This window comes from Hemiscyllium ocellatum, chromosome 5, assembly GCF_020745735.1.
Source record: "Hemiscyllium ocellatum isolate sHemOce1 chromosome 5, sHemOce1.pat.X.cur, whole genome shotgun sequence".
NCBI classification, from domain to species: domain Eukaryota; kingdom Metazoa; phylum Chordata; class Chondrichthyes; order Orectolobiformes; family Hemiscylliidae; genus Hemiscyllium; species Hemiscyllium ocellatum.
In genome coordinates, this window is record NC_083405.1 from 137324157 (window position 1) to 137343756 (window position 19600).

Below are 19600 nucleotides of genomic sequence, written 5' to 3' on the forward strand. Positions count from 1 at the left end.
CCCTTCCCTCACTGATCCCAGACACCGCCTCCTCTCACTGACCCCAGACACCCCTTTCCTCACTGACCCCAGACACCCCTCCCCTCACTGACCCCAGACATCCCTTCCACCTAGCTGTAATCTCTAATACCCTCCTCCATCACTATCACCTCAGATACCCACTTCGTTAACCCCAGGTATATCCCCTCCCCTCATTGCAATCAGCAGATATCCCTCTACCCTCCAAATACCCTCCTCACCAATTCCTTACATCCCTTAACCACACTGTAACCAACAGATGCTCTCTTCTCCCAGATACCACCAACTATTCCCAAGATATCCCTTCCTTTCACAGGAAAACTGTAACATACCCCCATCCCCCCCATCCCCGACTCTCTGCATCCAGCTAAACAATTGCCTCTAACTGATGGCCTGCTAACCACAGACTGAGGTACAATTAATAATGTCAATCCAACCTCTTCCAGGTCTCTCCTTATTTCTGGTTCCAGCTCTTTCTCGTGCAGAATTCCCAGTGGCAGCAATTTCAGAACCTTGGAGCAGTAGAAGATATCTTCCTTGATGGATTCAATTTTCTCTTTGAGCTGAAACGATCACAGCAGTAAAATTCACACAGTGTCACATGACACTGATTGCTCTGGGTCACCAGCAGACTGGCCCCCTGCCCACTCACACAGAGAGACTGCTGGGAGATTTACACCAAACAAGTTTGAGGTGGCACGGTGGCTCAGTGGTTAGCACTGCTGCCTCACAGCGCCAGTGACCCAGGTTCGATTCCAGCCTCGGGCGACTGTCTGTGTGGAGTTTGCACATTCTCCCCGTTTCTGTGTGGGTTTCCTCCCACAGTCCAAAGATGTGCAGATTAGGTGAATTGGCCACGCTAAATTGCCCATAGTGTTCGGTGCATTAGTCAGGGGTGAATGTAGGGGAATGAGTCTGGGTGGGTTGCTCTTCGGGGGGGTTGGTGTGGACTTGTTGGGCCGAAGGGCCTGTTTCCATACTGTAGGGAATCTAATCTAAAAGTAGTTCAGCCTGATCACATGACAGCACCACGTCCAATTTGAAAAAGAAGAGGAGCCTCAGATCAATATCTCATCCAAATGGCGTGGCACTGCACAGTTGGGTCAGCCCTAGATTATGTCCCAAGGCTTCTGAGGTGGAGTTTGATTCCCCCAATATCCTTACTCTGATATGCAAGTGTCATGGCCAAAAGCATAATAAACACTTGAAATCCTCACTAAATGCTTTGTTCTCCAATCTGGGACCAAATTTCCCAATCCTACCCCAAATTCCCTTGTGACATCCTTCCATTACCCACACCTTGCCTTGGCTGGCAGACATTAACAATACTGTGGAGGTTACCTGGACTGAAATGAAGGAGGGGTTCGATAGGCTGGGACTTTTTTCCCCTGGAGCGTAGAAGACTGAGGGATGGCCTTAAAGAGGTCTATTTAAATCATGAGAGGCATAAATAAGGTAGATAGCCGACAGCTCTTCCCCAGGGTAGGGGCGACTAAAACAAGAGGGCATAGGTTTAAAGTGAGTGGGCAGAGATATAGAAGTGTCAAGGGGGACAACTTGTTTCACACAGAGGGTGGCGAGTGTCGGGAACAGACTGCCAGAGGTAATAGAGGAGAAGAGTACAATTTTGTCATTTAAGAAATGTTTAGACAGGTACATGGATGGGGGAGGTATGGAAGGATATGAACCAAACACAGACAAGCAGGACTGGTTTGATTGTGAAAACTGGACAGCATGCACACGCTGGGCCGAAGGGCCTGTAGACCTCTAGGACTCTAATTGGAGCCAAATGTGGGTTGGCTTCCTGGGATTGGCCTGCACTCTCTTTGAGAACGTGCAGAAGGTGCTGTGACTGACTAGATCACTGCCTTGCCCCTAAACCAGCCTCATGGCTTCCAGAGCCACTCCAGGATTTGTTTATATGCAGAAAGTGTATTCATAACACGGTTATCCCGCCAACAACTATCCCAATAACTTGCCCAAAACCTCCTATTTCTTCCACAGACAGAAAACAATGTGTATAAATGGGAAAACCAGTAGGGTATCTGCATCAGGACTCGATCACAGTCATCTTCATTTTAGCTTCAGTTTCATCCGGTCAATGACCTGTCACTAGGTTTGAGTGGGAAGCAGACACACCTAGCAGCTGGAAGGGTTCTGTTGGGTACAAATTGCTTTCCTAGTGCTAGCATTTTGTTCATTTCAGACCAGGACTCCATCTTAAGCTTCCAGCTGCTCACTTTTCTTGGAATTATTCCTGGAAGAGTCAATATACCATGCCCATGGGACCCTTTATCCAAAAGCTTTTGGAAATCCAAGTACTTCACGTCTACAGGGTCGCCTTCATTCAACTTTGCACATTATTTCCTCAAAGTGGGATGGGTGGCACGGTGGCTCAGTGGTCAGCACTGCTGCCTCACAGCACCAGGGACCCAGGTTCGATTCCAGCCTCAGGCGATTGTCTGTGTGGAGTTTGCACATTCTCCCCATGTCTAGCTGGGTTTCCTCCCACAGTCCAAGGATGTGCAGGTTATGTGGATTGGCCGTGGGAAATTGCCCAGGTGAAAACGAAGGCTGAGGGTTAGAGTGGTGCTGCAGAAGCACAGCAGGTCAGGCAGCATCTGAGAAAAATCGCCCCATGCAAGGTTACAGGGATAAGGTGGGTCTGAGTGCAATGTTCTTCAGAAGGTCAGTGTGGAGTTGATGAGCTGAATGGCTTGTTTCCACACTGAAGGGATTCTTTGATTCTATACAAAGAAACTCTAATGAATTAATTAAACACAATTTCCCTTTTACAAAACCATATTGGGTCTGCCTGACACTGTTATGATTTTCAAAGTTTCCTGATGGATTCCAATAATGTTCCCATGACAGACGTTAGGCTAACTGGCCTCTCATTTCCTGCTCTTGGTCCCTTTGGTTTCTTTGAGTGAAGTGTTACATTTGCAATTACTCTATCCACTCGGAACCTTCAGAAGCTAAAGGAAGATTATAACCAATGCATCTACTCTCCATGTTGCTGCTTCCTTTACCACCCAGGATACAGTGACACAGTTACACTCTGGGATGCTCAAGGTGCTTGAATGACGAGTGGCACAGAGATCCTGGAGGGTTTTGGGGACTGGAGGAGATTACGGAGATATGAAAAGGGAGAATACTAGAGAGTGAGTTATAGTTAAAACTGAGAATTTTAAAAATCAAGAACTTGTCAGTCTAGAGATGGAGAGGAGAGAGATGGAATTAGCTTGATATCATTTAAAACATGGGTAGCAGAAAAGACTATAAGATCATAAGACGTAGGAGTGGAAGTAAGGCCATTCGGCCCATCGAGTCCACTCCGCCATTCAATCATGGCTGATTGGCATTTCAACTCCACTTACCCGCGTTCTCCCCGTAGCCCTTAATTCCTCGAGACAACAAGAATCTATCAATCTCGGCCTTGAAGACATTTAACGTCCCGGCCTCCACTGCACTCCGTGGCAATGAATTCCACAGGCCCACCACCCTCTGGCTGAAGAAATGTCTCCGCATTTCTGTTCTGAATTGACCCCCTCTAATTCTAAGGCTGTGTCCACGGGTCCTAGTCTCCTCACCTAACAGAAACAATTTCCTAGCGTCCACCTTTTCCAAGCCATGTATTATCTTGTACAAAGTCATGTGAGAGATCAGACTTGTTATATTTTATTCAATTTATTATTGTTACGTGTACCTGGGTACAGTGGAAAGTTATGTTTTGTATGTAGTACAGGCAGCTCATACCACACAAAGGACATAGGGTGATCGAACAGTGTGAGAAATATAAAGTTATGGCTGCAAAGGAGGTGCAGAAAAAACAAGATCAGCATTAGATTTGAAATTGGTGAGGTCCATTATAATAATATTGTTAGTCATTTTTACAGACTTAGAATGGAGGTTTAAAACTGCAGAATGATTTGTAAGAACTGTGACAATAAGATCTGCTGCGATCATGTCAATGGGTCTTTCCGCTCGGCTTGTTTCGTGAACACGAATATTCAGGTTACAGGTGCACAATCTTTTATCCGAAACCAGCTGGTTTTCGGAATTCAGAATTTTTCGAGTTTCAGAATAAGTGGCAGTTTGATGGTGAAATTTAAACAAAAAAAATCTTTCCAAGGGACAGACTGACTGAGAGTAACGGACCCTGAAACAAAATGAAGGTTGTCAGTGCTAGGCCATGCCCCCACACGTCGCATCGGAGTGACACGCATCGAGTGAGTGTGGACTTGGATTAACACGCCAAACAACCTCGTTAATGGAGAAAAAAACTTCACAAAAACCCTTTGGAATTGAGCTTTTTGGATTTCGGGACTTCGGATAAAGGGTTGTCTACTTGTATTAGGTGTTGAATGTGGAACTCATGAAATATACCTCTTTGAATCTGCGCCTTTGTGTTGGAGTCAGGATCCTTTGCAGTGTGGTCTTCCGAATGGCTTCCAGGGAAAACATTTGAAGCTTCTTGTTTTTGCAGAGTCCTCCGATGCGCACAATCCCTGTGGATTTAAACTCCAGCATCCCTGCAAACATCAGTGTCTCTCAGTTACTAACCAGTGACTTGATTTGATTCGTTATTGTCACATGTATCGGGATACAGTGAAAAATATTGGTTTGTGTGCTAACCAGGCAAATCACACCTTACAGAAGTACATCAGGGTATAGAACAAAAAAATAATTCCTGAAGAAGGGCTTATGCCCGAAAGGTCAAATCTCCTGTTCCTTGGATGCTGCCTGACCTGCTGCGCTTTTCCAGCAACACATTTCCAGCTAATAGAACAGAATGCAGAATATAATGTTGCAGCTACACAAAAGGTGCACAGTAGGATCTGCTCAAATATACGAGAGACCTGTTCAAAAGTCCAACAGTGGGGCAGAAACTGTTCTAGAATCTGTTGGTACGTGTTTCCAAACTTTTGTATCCTGCTTGTTGGAGGAGGGTGGAAGCGAGCCTTTAAACATAAAGCTAGGAGCAACAGCAGGCCATTCAGCCCCATTAGCCTGCTTCACCTTTCAATGTCGTCACAGTTGATCCAACTCAGTCCCCTGTTCCCACTTTCTCCCCGTACCCTTTGATCCTGTCAGCCCTAAGAATTATATCTAACTCCATCTTGAAAACATTCAATGTTTTGGCCTCAATCGCTTTCTGTGGCAGAGAATTCCACAGGTTCCCCACTCTCTGGGTGAAGAAACTTTTCCATATAGGAGTCCGAAATGGCCTAATCCATATCCTTAACAGTGTGACCTCTGGTTCTGACCTTCCTGTTCGTCAGGAACATGGTCCCTGTGTTTACCCTGTCCAGTCCTGTTAGACTGTAATAATTTTCTATGGGATCCCCTCCAAGATCCTTTTAAATTGGTGTACATGTCTTTTATTCAGTCACGGGACAAGGGACAGCATTTATTCATCACCCTTAATTGCTCTTGTCCAATTAGTTTGTCATACAGGAGTTGCACAGATACAGATTGAGACGAGAACATGCAACAGCTAAGCCATCATCCCGCTACTGAAAGAGAAAGATGGGGCAGCTTGCTCAGCAGCGTCCTCAGGTTAGTAGGGTTTGGCCCCATCACCAAGTCACCACAGTCTGACCAGACCATAGGGCTTGAAGCAGAACATCAGGTGGTCTCTGCTTTAACCGAAGGGTGACCATGCCTCAGGCGAGGGGAGATGGTTGAGGACGAGTCTCCTTCATGTTAACCTCAGTTAGAGTGGGAATTGAACCCCTGCTGTTGGCATCACTCTGCAGCGCAAAGTGGCCGTCCTGCCAACCGAGCCAGCACGGGCAAGATGGATTGAATGGCCTCATTTCTGCCGTGGAAGGTCTTTGGATTCTTGCTACCCTCAAAATGGTCACAGACGGAGCTGCTCTCAGTGATTGGTGTAGTTTGAGAGAACAATGCAGCTCACTGGGCTAACACAGTTAGGGTTAGGGTTAGGGAGTGGGATTGGAGTCACGGATACTGGATAAAAGCATCAGATTTCCTTCCCAACAACACCACCCTCACTTTCTCCTCCCCCAACACGGATTTCGTTTTAGAAATTATGTTAAATACTGTTGCTGGGATACCATTGCCTTGTAAACAATCACCTCACCTTCCACGAACTGCTCCAATATGTGCTTGGTGCTGCAGACAATCAGAATGGGGCTTGGGCTCCCCACTGTCTTCTGCCAAAGCTTCCGATTATGCAGCAGCAACTCCACCAGCTTTAACCCCAGGAAGGTCTTCCCTGTTAGCAGCAGCATACACACCACAGGTTACAGATATATACACACACAGAGGCAGAGAGAGAGTTACATATTCTCTCACGCACACGCAAGTTACAGACAGAGAGTCACACTGTCTCTCTCTCTCTCTCACACAAAACTCAGACATAGATTCAAAGACAGAGTCACAGACAAATACAGACTCAGACATATACACCCGCCACACAGACTGACAAAAATTCACAGGGACACAGACACAAATACACGGCCCCAGTGACTGACTCAATAGCCTCTCATTCCAAGGTACGTTTCAGTTTGAGTCTAGACTGACCAATAGCAATCCAGATGTCAGGCACTGTCCTGGTAGTGGGCGGCACGGTGGCACAGTGGTTAGCACTGCTGCCTCACAGTGCCAGAAACCTGGGTTCAATTCCCGACTCAGGCGACTGTGTGGGTTTCCTCCGGGTGCTCCGGTTTCCTCTCACAGTCCAAATATGTGCAGATTAGGTGAATTGCCCATTGTGTTAGGGTAAATGTAGGGGTATGGGTGGGTTGCGCTTCGACCGGTCGGTGTGGACTTGTTGGGCTGAAGGGCCTGTTTCCATACTGTAAGTAATCTAGTCTCTCCCCAAAGCCAGCTCCCAGATCAACCGGGGAGCCCATTCTGAGCTGCCCTGGACAGGTGGAAATATAGCATGGTCACTAGGCTAATAATTTAGAAACCCCCTGCTAATACTCTGGGCACACGGGTTCAAATCCCACCAAGGCAGATAGCGAAACAATAAAACAAAATTCTGGAATTAAAAGCTGACAAAATTGCAGCCACTATCAATCATTGTTAAGTCCTTCCCAGTTCCCCTCATTAACTGAGGAACTTGCTTAGCCCTTTCAGAGGGCAGTTAATTACTGTGGGTCTAGAGTCACACAGAGACCAGACCAGGTAATGATGGCAGAGACTTTCTCGGCATGGATTTCTGGGGCAATCCAGTGGTTGTTTGTTCATTATTCCTAGTTTAAAATTTCCTGAATTTTAATTCCCAGGCTCTTATGGTAAGATTTGAACTCATTAATTCAGGCCTCTGCATTATCAATTAACCAGCATAATCTAAGCTGCTTTTCCCAAGTATCCTTCAGGCAACATTAAAAACAGGTCACCCTGTTATGTATTGAGCGTGGGAACTCTCTGCCTACAAATTGGCTGCAATATTGCAACATACATCTGTGGAATGATGTGAGATCTGCTCATCCCATCCTGATTTTACCAGAAAACTGACACAACATTCACTCCCTCAGAAAACTGAAACCCAATGCTAGCCTATAAATACTCCATGGACAATCGGTCCTCCCAGGCCAATGGATCATCCATGATCTCCCCAGCCAATCGATCCTCCCCAATTCTTCCTGACCAACAGATTCTCTGATATGGCCTGATCTCTGTCTCCAGTCACGGAGCCTGTTGCATCGCCCTGGGCTGACATTATAAAACTACGAGGCCCTGCCTGAGCTCCTGTGGATTATTGACAGTGTCTGGTTCCCTTACGACATTCTCTCAGCACAGACAGAAATCCCTGGCCACCTACCTGTCCCAGGAGGACCCTGGATCAGGGCAAACTCCCGCTTCAGAGCCTTCTGAAGAGCCTTCAGCTGAGACCTGTCAAAATGCTTCAGCCATCGCAGGGACCGGAAATCTTGCTGGAACGGATCGACTTCGTAGGTGTGCTTCTTTGTGAAGTTGTCACCTCGCCCAGTTATGGTATTGCCAGGCCTGGTCAGGCTCCCACCTCGCCTGGTTGGGGTGCCGCTGTGTTGCTCCAGTGCTGAGCTGCTGCCCCTTTCTGTGAAGGTGCCTTTCCCCAGCACTGGGTCAGGCCTCTCCTCCACTGTCTGAAACTCCTGGCATCTGATGCTGATAAACTGTTCAGCAGGACCAGAGCTTCCCTCTGCCATTGGACGGTGGTCCTCCTCCTCCTCCATCTTTCTGTCACTCTCCTCCGGTGGGCTCAGCTCCTGTTCTGCGTCCTCCATTGCGGGATCCTCTGGGCTACCAGTCTCCTCAGACAGATCAATGGAATCCTCGGTCTCCAGCTCCTGTTCCACTCTCAGACTGGGGTCTCCCTCTGCGGTACGGCCTAGTTCCAATCTTGGCTCCATCAATGGAGAGGTCTCCCCTTCCACTTCACTCTCCATCTTAAATTCAAGGCAGAAACAGAGGGGAGTCAAAGTGGAAGATAAAAGAAAAAGGATTGCAATAAATAAATCACAATAGTCTCACTCTCTCTCTCACACACACACACATGACATGCACATACGCACACACACAGGAACATTGGCGATAAGAGCAAGATTCGGCCCCTCAAAATGGTTTGTCATTTAATAATATAATGGTTGATCTGTCTATGGTCACAAAGCAGAGGCGATGGCCTCATGATATTATCACTGGACTGTTAACCAGGAGACCAAGATAATGTTCTGGGGCTTATGCCCGAAATGTCGATTCTCCTGCTCCTTGGATGCTGCCTGACCTGCTGCGCTTTTCCAGCAACACATCTTCAGCTCTGATCTCCAGCATCTGCAGTCCTCACTTTCTCCCCGGTTTCAAAGCCTGACATTACAGATGGTGGAATTTGAATCCAATACAAATCTGGAAATAAGATTAACGATGACTTTGAATCCATTGACAACTATCAGGAAAACCCATCTGGTTCACTAATGTCCTTTAGGGAAGGAAATTTGCACCTTTACCTGGTCTGGCCTCCATGTGACTCCAGACCCACTGCAAAGTGCCAGATGAGCAACAAATGCTGGCTTAGCCAGCGAATGCCCTTGTCCAGTGACTCAATAAAAGCATTCCTGCCTGCCCTCATAACCTAGCTTATTCCTGATGAAGGGCTTATGCTCGAAACGTCGAATTCTCTATTCCTGAGATGCTGCCTGGCCTGCTGTGCTTTGACCAGCAACACATTTGCAGCTGCCCTCATAACCTGTCTGTCAAAACTCTGCCTCAGCCTTGAATAAGTTCAATGCCATAGCTTACCACCACCATTTCCTGACAGAGAATTCCAAAGACCCATCAACCCTGAGGAACGTTCCTCCTCATCTTCATATTAAGATGGAGACTTATTTTTCTAAACTATGACCCCCCTCCTAGTTCCAGTCTCACCCACAGGGGGAGCCATCCTCCCAGCATCCACCCTATAGGGTCCCTTCAGGATGTCACCTTTAAAGACAGAGAGAGAGACAGGCTTTTAGTTAGTAAAGTGGTCAAGGGTGAAGGGGGAAAGCAGGAGATTTGGGTTGAGAAGCATATCTGCCTACTTGCGGAACGTTTCAGAGAACACCTCTGGGACACCCGGACCAACCAATCCAACTGCCCCATGGCTCAACACTTCAACTCCCCCTCCCACTCCACCAAGGACATGCAGGTCCTTGGCCTCCTCCATCGCCAGACCATGGCAACATGACGCCTGGAGGAAGAGCGACTCATCTTCCGTCTAGGAACCCTCCAACCACAAGGGATGAACTCCGATTTTTTCAGTTTCCTCATTTCCCCTCCCCCCACCTTGTCTCAGCCCCAACCCTTGAACTCAGCACCACCTTCCTAACCTGCAATCTTCTTCCTGACCTCTCCGCCCCCCACCCCCACTCTGACCTATCACCCTCACCTTAACGCCCCTCCTCCCTACCTTTTATCTTAGCCTGCTGGACATACTTTCCTCATTCCTGAAGAAGGGCTCATGCCCGAAACGTCGATTCTCCTGCTCCTTGGATGCTGCCTGACGCTCTTTCAGCAACACATTTTCAGCTCTGATCTCCAGCATCTGCAGACCTCACTTTCTCCTTTGAGAAGCATATCAGCCATGGTCAAATGTTGGAGCAAACCCAATGGGCTGAATGGCCTAATTGGTTTCAACATCTTATGGCCTTATGTAAGTTTCAACAAGATCACCTCTCCTTCTTCCAAACCCCAATGGACACAGGCTCAGCTTGTTCAATGTTTCCTCACAATCTCACTGCAAGAATAAGTTGCATGAATTTTCACAAAAAGCAGAGAAAATAGAACAATACAGCACAGTCCAGGCCCTTCGGCCCTCGATGTTGTGTCGCCCTGTGAAACCAACCTGAAGCCCATCTAACCTACACTATCCCATTATCATCCATACGTTTATCCAATGACCATTTCAAAAGCAGATGGAGACTACCTCAAATACCGAACACAGAGGAATGGAGACAGTTCTCCACCAGGTAGACCTGAGGATTGTAATCAAAAGTTACGGTAGCTCATGGATTTCCAGTGGCAAACTTAGGTTTTAGAAAAACACAGGATAAAATATTCAAACGTTTTTTGGCCCACTCAGCTAGCCTATCTCTGTCGCCTTGCAGACTCTCTCCCTCAATCACGTTCTGTCCCACTTACCTGGTGTCGTTGCCAGAATTAACTACAGAATATTTTACCCCTGTCATTGACACATTTTGCAAATATTCAAAGCCCCAGTACTGATGTCTGTGGCACTCCCCTAGGTACATTCCGGATGAAGGGCTTTTGCCCGAAACGTCGATTCTCCTGCTCCTCGGATGCTGCCTGACCTGCTGTGCTTTTCCAGCACCACACTTTATCAAGTCTAGTTACAGTTTGCCAATCTAGGCAAAAAAAAAAGGACCTGGTAAAGCACTCAGCCACTCAACGTTCTCCTATTCAATCCAATAATTTTGTGAAGACAGGGGTGAGAACACGGTTTTTGAAGCCAATTCACTCATGGGCTGTGGGCATCATTGGCAAAGCCAGCATTTGTTCATCAGCCTTGTGTGATATGGGGTCACAAAAGCTGCTTCCCCTGAAGGACGTGCGTGCACCAGGTGGGGCTTTGATGATGGACCGCTGATTTGATGAGCACCATGACGGGAGGGGTGGAAGAGAGAGAGGAGGAAGAGGAGGAAGAGGAGGAAGAGGAGGAAGACGAGGAAGACGAGGAAGACGAGGAAGACGAGGAAGACGAGGAAGAGGAGGAAGAGAAGGGGGAAGGGAGCATTGAAGCAGTGAAGTCGGAGATCAGCCATGATCTTATCGTGTGATAGAGCAGGTTTCTCAGGTCTGAGGGCCCTCTTGCTGCTCTCATGCCCCTGATTCTACGGCCTTACCTGATGCCAGACAAACCTTACCTCAGCGTCGAGCCCAGCCTGGAGGTTTCTGAGCAGGGGCAGCAGATCGAGGGTGAGGCCGCGTTGCCGGAGGTAGGCAGGTGGGCGGACCGAGGGTTTACACTTGACGATGTACCTCTGGAAAGGCAGCTGGCTGCCATCGATGGCCTGCAGCGTGAGCAGCACGTGGCGGTAAGCTTCGAAGAACGCCCGCGACTCCACCATGGTGAAGCGGTGCCCGTAGACCACCTTGGCCAACTCAGCGTGGCTGATGGAGAACCGGAGGTAGAGCAGCCCCTGGCCCAGGCACTTGGCGTCGGACTTGGCAACCGAAGCGAAAAAGATCTCCCGGCAATCAGGGGCCAGCAGGCAAACCAGGGAGCCCTTCTGCAGCCGCTTGGGAGCTGGCCGGCCCGCACGACGGGGCTGCTCGAAGCGGGCCTTGTACGTGACTCCTTCCCACATGCAGACTGGGTGCAGGATCTGGACGTTGCTGTACACCCGGAGGCCGGGAGAGGGCTGTAGGAACCGGCTTCTCGGGGCCAGGTAGGCCGCCAGGTCTTCCCTCAGCGGCTTGACAAAGTCTTCCTGCAGGAGGCGGAACTGATTGTCCAGGTAGGCCTGGGCGCTCAGGTAGGGCCCCTCCACTTTGTTGGGAGATAGCGGAGAGGGTACCCCGGCACCCGCCACATCTCGGGAGCTGGGGAAGACGGACAGCTGATGGAAATCTCCGGGCTGTTCCTGCTGGCTGAAGAGGCCTTGCCCTTCGGTGTCCCCTCCTGGGAAGGCATCGTTGACCAAGCGCTCCAGGTCCTGTAGCTGCTTCTTCCTGGGCCAGGAGAGCTCGGAGCCCGGGCCCTGGAGGCGCTGGAGCCGGGAACGGAGCAGGTCGGCCGGCACTGAGATCCGACTCCGGATACTCTCAGGAAAGGTCAGGCTGAGGTGCCGGAGGAAGCAGAGCAGGTGGTCCACCTCCTCCCCACCACAGCCATCCAGCCAAGCGATGGACTGGAGCAAGCTCTTCAGCAGGAACGCAGAGCGGACAGCGGGATGCAGGACGGAGCGGGTTTCCTCCTGGCTGCTGGCCATCTCCGCAGCTATCGTCAGGGTCCTCACCACCAACCGGACTTCCTGGTCCCCCAGCTCCATCCCGTCCAGCACCTCCGCCAACGTCTCCCCGTGTCTCAGGAGGAAGGAGACCACAGTCATCTGCCTCTCGCTGTCCGCCAGGTCACTGAAGAACGAGCGGTAATCCAGCGCACCATCCCTGAGGTATCCACCTCGGAGCGGAGCTGGGTTCCCTCTCGGAGATTCCCGAGCCATTTTACTCAGTGGTTGCCCAAAGCCATTGTGACAGACGTCGATTCTCTGTCGTTTCCTCTCCATGTTGGGAACTGCCGAAGGTTTACCTGCACAGAGGGAACAAACAGATCACACATTAGCCCCGTTGTACATTTTCATTTGGGCTTCTGTATTATAAATCAGTTCTTCTTCTGCGGGAAGGACTGTGAACACTGGAGATCTGAAACAAACACAAAAAGAGATTGCTGGAGAAACTCAGCAGGTCGGGCTCCATCCACGGAGAGAGAAAAACACAGAGTTAACGTTTCGAGTCCAGTTCTTCAGAACGAATCGTCGCTCGGAAAAGATGGTGAGAAGGCGGGGGCAGAGGGAGGGGGAGGGTTGAGGATAGGGGGAGAGGGGGCCCAGGGAGAAATAGAATAAGGAAGTTCATGCCCTGGCGTGCCCATTTGCCCAGTGGGGATCCCCAGTGGAGGGCTCTCTATGCCGGGCTCCTCCCCCTTTCTCTCGGGGATCTGGGGTGGAGGGTGCTGCACGCAGCAGTCCCCTGCAACCGCAGATTGCGGTGGTTCGCGGACTCCCAGCCCAATTGCTTGTTCTGTGGTGCTGTGGAGTCCGTGGACCATGTGTATATTGGGTGTGGGCGTTTGCACTCCCTTTTTGATTTCCTTAAAAACCTTCTCCTCTGCTTTTGGTTGCACTTCAGTCCCGCGCTCCTGATCTTCGGGCACCCGGTACGGAGGAGGGAGGGCAGGTCTGAAGACCTCCTCGTGGGTCTGCTCCTGGGCCTGGCCAAACTGGCCATAAACAGGTCCAGGCAGCGGGCCGTGGAGGGGGTCGTTAGGGCCGACTGCCTGCCCCTCTTCCGCGGTTACGTTAGAGCCCGGGTGTCCTTGGAGAAGGAGCACGCGGTGTCCACCAACACCCTGGAGCTGTTCAGGGAGAGGTGGGCGCCGCAGGGAGTGGAGTGCATCATTTCTCCTTCCAACTCTATTTTGATTTAGTCCCTGCCCTCCCCTTCACTGTTTGATCACACAGCATTGCCCTTTGATGTGAAGGGCACTGCTTGTCACTGGCCACTCGGGTGTTTCCCTATCTTCCTGGTGGTGGAAATTGAATAAAGATTCGTGCACCTTGTGTCTTTCACTATGTCTCTCTCACTCACACACACACACATACCATAGGTTCTAGGCGGTAGTGTGGAGGTAATAGAAGAAGAAAATAAAAGGAATAGAAAAGTGAGGCAAACAAAGGGATTGTTTGTAGTCAGCCAGTGAAGACAAGAAGTTAGAAAGATGACCATGGAGACTGTGAGGAGTTGAAGAAGAGTTGATTGAAAGCAAAACATTTCATGTCAGGATCTGGGATAGGCAGTGCACAAAGGCCATGGAAGGGGGTGTTTATATTCTAATTATGAGTCCTCTCCATCTATCCACTCACTCCTTCCCACCCCCACCCACTCCCATCATCAGCATCAACTCTACCTTTCCCCAGCTGCTATCAGTTCTGCAGAAGGGACACCGGATTTGAAACATTAACTCTGTTTTTCTCTCTCTCCCTCCACAGATGATACCAGACCTGCTAAGTTTCTCCAACAATTTCCATTTTTGTTTGTTTCCCCCTCCTAGTAGACAGGTTTCCTGTCTGTTTTCTTTTGTGGGATGTTCCATGTCAGAAGGTGAAGATTCCCAAGCGCCAATCCCTGACAGATCTCCAGCGGATCTCCATCCAATCCCCAGTTCTGATTTGCCATTCGGGTGGGAGAGCTCCATTTGCCACCATCGGAATCGGTGAATCAAACAGGAGGCCATTTGGCCCATTGCGATGTCTAGACCTCTCCAACAAATCCCATTCCTATCAACTGGGTTAGACAGGTTCTTGATTAGTAAGGGGATCAAGGGTTACAGGGAAAAGGCAGGGGAATTGGGTTGCAAAATTTATCAGTTCTGATTGAATAGCAGAGCAAATGGGCCGAATGTCCCAATGCTGCTCCTGTATCTTATAGTGATATGGGCTCCACACTTGGGAAAGGAGATTGGCATAGAAGGGAGTACATTGCGAGAATGATACTTGAACGTCAGGGGTCACATTCTGAGGCAAGTGGTTATACCAATTAGGCTGGTAAACGTCAACATTCTGAAGGTTAGGGAGCGATCGGATTGAAATCTTCGGGATTTCTAACAAGAAAAGACAGGGTATTTCCGCGGGTTTCTAGAACAGGGGACATAGTCTGAGAATGAGGGCTAGACTGTTCAGGAGTGATGTAAGGAAGCATTTTGACCCACTAGGGGGATGTTTTTAAGGGGAGAGGCGAAAGATTTTTTAAAAAAGAGGGGCAATTTTATTTTTAAAGAGTGTGGTTTGTGTGTAGAATGAATGTCCCGAGGAGCTCTCTTCCGCTAGTAGCAGTTGATGCCAGATTAATCGTTGATGTTAAATCTAAGAGATAAATGTTTGTTAAAGGTAGTAAGGGATAGGGACCATTGGCAGGTTTATTGCCTTGATCTGATTGAACTGTGGTACACACTCAAGGGACTGAATGGCGTATTCCTATTCCAATGTTCAATAGGATCATAGCTGATCCAATATCCCTCACGTTCACCTCCCTCATAACCTCACAGGACTGATCAAGAATCTACCACTGTCTTAAATGTAGACAAGCACTCTGCCCCTACAGCTCTCCATGAGCTTCAAACACTCAGCCCTCTGATAGAAGAAATTCCTCTTTATCACCTTTGGGGTGGTATGGTGGCTCAGTGGTTAGCCCTGCTGCCTCACAGCTACCAGGGTCCCAGGTTCAATTCCAGCCTTGAGTGACAGTCTGTGTGGAGTTTGCACCAGTTTGCCCCCACAGTCAAAGCTAACTTACCCATCGTGTTCGCTGCATTAGTCAGGGGGAAATGTGGCTGGGTGGATTATTCTTCCGTGGAATGGTTGGACCAAAAGACCTGCTTCCACACTGTAGGGAATCTAACTAAAAATCTGTCTTAAACTGGTGCTCCTTTGTCTGACTGAAGAAACAAAATTGTCCTCATCTTTGTCTCAAATGAGTGCCCCCCTATATGTTTACCCTCCGCCACTAATAAACGCATATGTTTTAAAATCATTAAAAGCCATGACAATTGCTGCAAAACTGTCCTAAAATCTTTTTTTTTTATTTATTAATCAACCATGGATGTGGGCATCACTGGCTCAGCCCGCATTTATTACCCATCCCTAATTGCCCAGAGGGCAGTTAAGAGTCAGCCACATTGCTGTGGGTCTGGAGTCACATGTAGGCCAGACCAGGTAATGGAACAGACACCCCATCGGGCAGTCAAATAGGCCCCCCCTTTCAGGCAGGAAGACCTTTTAACATAGAACCTGGGGTTTTATGACAGAAGCGAGCTTCTACATCTCACCTTTCACAAAGTTAAACATCGAGAGGTGCTTAACACAAGTGTCATCGAACGAAACGTGACATTGAGTCACACAGCAGAAGCTGCTCCCCTCTGAAAATCCAAAATCCGGAAATCCAAAATCTGGAATCGCAGGCTGTCGGGAATATTTTTGAGTTGGTCAAACTCTCATCACTGCAACAAATCACAAAATAACAAAACAAGATGATCTTTATTATTCTAATGTTCCTGCTTCTATTATAACACACGGGTCACTCCTGTTTCCATGGGAACACTTCAGGATAGAGTCAGAGGAAAGATGGACCACACAGGAAGAAATGTCATTCAATTAGTTAGATATTAAAATATTTTAAAAATCAAACTTGTTTGGTACATTGTCCAAGGAAGGTGTTGTGAGTTTTGTTTTTGAATGCTATAGTAATGAATCATTACTTCATTAGATTCGAAACATCATCCTAAAGCAGGAAATAGAGGCTGCCAGGTGTAGGGAAGGAATTCTAGCTTCAGACCACACCTGAAGGTACTGCCTTCAATGACAGAGCAATTAACAACCAGGAATGCTCAGAGGCCAGAAGGACGATTCCTGATGTATTAGAGGGATGGAGGAACTTAGGGAGATAGGGAGGGGATATAGGGGCTGGAGGGGGTTACAGAGATAGGGAGGGGGTGTAGGGGCTGGGCAGGTTACAGAGATAGGGAGCGGGTGTAGGGGCTGGAGGGGGTTACAGAGATAGGGAGGGGGTGTAGGGGATGGGCAGGTTACAGAGATAGGGAAGGGGTGTAGGGGCTGGAGGGGGTTACAGAGATAGGGAGGGGGTGTAGGGGCTGGAGGGGGTTACAGAGATAGGGAGCGGGTGTAGGGGCTGGAGGGGGTTACAGAGATAGGGAGGGGGTGTAGGGGCTGGGCAGGTTACAGAGATAGGGAGGGGGTGTAGGGGCTGGAGGGGGTTACAGAGATAGGGAGGGGGTGTAGGGGATGGGCAGGTTACAGAGATAGGGAGCAGGTGTAGGGGCTGGAGGGGGTTACAGAGATAGGGAGGGGATGTAGGGGCTGGAGGGGGTTACAGAGATAGGGAGGGGGTGTAGGGGCTGGAGGGAGTTACAGAGATAGGGAGGGGGTGTAGGGGCTGGAGGGAGTTACAGAGATAGGGAGGGGGTGTAGGGGCTGGGGCAGGTTACAGAGATAGGGAGCGGGTGTAGGGGCTGGAGGGGGTTACAGAGATAGGGAGGGGGTGTAGGGGCTGGAGGGAGTTACAGAGATAGGGAGGGGGTGTAGGGGCTGGAGGGAGTTACAGAGATAGGGAGGGGGTGTAGGGGCTGGAGGGGGTTACAGAGATAGGGAACAGCTCGCCTGGTAACGAAGACTGACTCCGGGCCCAGTTTTAAGGAAAGGAGCAGGAGGTTAAGGGGATTTAAGGAAAATATTTTTCACTCAAAGGATGTGGGAATCTGGAACTCCCTGCCTGAGAGGGTGTTAAATGGAGGAATCCTGAAGATATTTAAGAAGTGTTTAGAAGCTACTTACAATGTCACAGCATAATGCTGGAAAATGTGATTGGAATAGATGGTTTGATGACCAGCACATGTATGATGGACTGACAGAAACCTCTTTGTATGTTGTAAAAACCCTCGGACTGTCATGTTTCTATGCACCAGTTGCTCAATTCTCAGCTCTTTACCATGGCAGCTGGTGGAGTTTAAATTCAACCAATAAAAAGTGGAATTGAAAGCTAGGGTCAGCAAGGTGACCATGACAACTATCCAGTTCACAGATTTGGAGATGCCGGTGTTGGACTGGGGTGGACAAAGTTAAAAATCACACAACACCAGGTTATAGTCCAACGGGTTTAATTGGAAGCACTAGCTTTCGGAGCGACGCTCCTTCATCAGGATGTGTGTTAGGATTGAGTCCTCCACTACCTACTGGAACGGGCGAGCCAGAGGCAATACAAAGGGTAGGACTTAGAACAATCAGCATTGAGAGGGAAAAGGTACTCAGCAAACTGTTGGGATTGAGGGCAGACAATTCCCTCTGGCCCGATGGCCTACATCCTAGGGTATTAAAGTAAGTGGCGGTGGAGATTGTGGTTACAATATTCCGAAATTCCATGGACCCGCAAAAGGTTCCAGTGGATTGAAAAAATGCTAATGTGATGCCCTTATTCAAAAAGGGAAGAAGCCGGCAAAATGTGAGCAAGTAGAGACCAGTTAGTTTAACATCTGTTGTTGGGAAAGTGTTAGAATCAATTACCAAGGAAGCAGTATCAGTACATTTGGAAAGTCAAAAAGCTATTCATAAGAGTCGGAATGGTTTCATGAAGGACAAATCATGTTTGACTAATATGCTAGAGTTCTTCGAAGATGTAACAAGCAAAGTAGATAATGGGGATCCTGTAGATGTAATATGCCTGGTCTTCCGGAAGGCAGCTTGATAAGATGCCACGAGAAAGGTTATCTCCAAAGGATGGATCATATGGGATGAAGGTTAATTTATTAGCTTGGATAGGACTCTGGCTGATGGGCAAAACACAGAGTTGGAATCAATGGGTTTTTTTCTGGATGGCAAGATGCCAGTAGTGGGCTGTCACAGGGTTCGGTCCTTGGACTACAGATATTTACAATCTATGTTTAATGACTTGGATACAGGGTTAGAGGGCTGTGTAGCTAAATTTGCAAATGTCACAAAAACAGAAGGGACAGTAAATTGCAATGAGGAAATAACGTTACAAATAGATGTAGATAGGTTAGAAGAGTGGGCCAAAGTGTGACAGATGGGATTTAATGTGGATAAGTGTGAAGTTATGTGTTTTGGTTGGAAATATGGGAAGGCAACCTATTATCTAAATGGGGAGAGACTTTGGGGTGCTCCGGTACAGAGGGTGTCCTCGTTCATGAGTCACAGAAATTTAGCATGCAGGTACAACAGATAATTAGGTAAGTGAATGGAATTTATAGCTCAAGGGATAGAATATAAATGTAAGGAAGTATTGTTGCAACTATACAAAGCATTGATGAGACCACACTTGGAGTATTGTGCACAGATTTGGTCCCCTTATTTGAGGAACGATGTAGTGGCATTGGAGTCAGTTCAGAGGACATTCATTAGATTGATCCCAGAGCTGAGGGGTTTGTTGTATGAATAGTTTAGGCCTTTACTCTCTGGAATTTAGAAGAATATGGGGAGATCCGATTGAGGTATTCAAGATGATAAAAGGTGGGGATAAAATAGACATGGAGTGGATGCCTCCTCTTGTGGGGCATTCTAGGACGAGAGGTCATAGCCTTAGGAGAAGGGGTAGCAACAGAGTTGAGGAGAAACTACTTCTCTCAAATGGTTGTGAATCTGTGGATTTCGCTTCCCCAAAGGGCAGTGGGTGCTGGGGCAGTGAGTAAATTTAAGGAGATGTTTGACAGATTTTTTTTATTGGTAATGGGTTGCAGGGTTATGGGAAGAAGGCAGGAAAATGGGGGTGAGGAGCAGATCAGATGGTGGAACAAACTCAATGGGCCGAATGGCCTAATTCT

The 19600-nt window shown here is 48.5% G+C and overlaps 1 protein-coding gene across 1 annotated transcript in view; it reads right to left on the bottom strand.

Annotated features, from left to right (window-relative positions):
- The window catches only part of LOC132816178 (NFX1-type zinc finger-containing protein 1-like), a 37883-nt gene extending 21636 nt beyond the window's left edge, over window positions 1–16247 (bottom strand). The window contains exons 1-6 of the mRNA XM_060825668.1: window positions 16079–16247; window positions 11397–12784; window positions 7820–8426; window positions 6128–6262; window positions 4408–4553; window positions 456–581 (exon numbers count right to left, since the gene is read on the bottom strand). Coding sequence (XP_060681651.1) covers window positions 456–581; window positions 4408–4553; window positions 6128–6262; window positions 7820–8426; window positions 11397–12784; window positions 16079–16097 — 2421 coding nt within the window. The 5' untranslated portion in view covers window positions 16098–16247. The remainder of the gene's footprint in view (window positions 1–455; window positions 582–4407; window positions 4554–6127; window positions 6263–7819; window positions 8427–11396; window positions 12785–16078) is intronic.
- Window positions 16248–19600: the final 3353 nt, after the last annotated feature.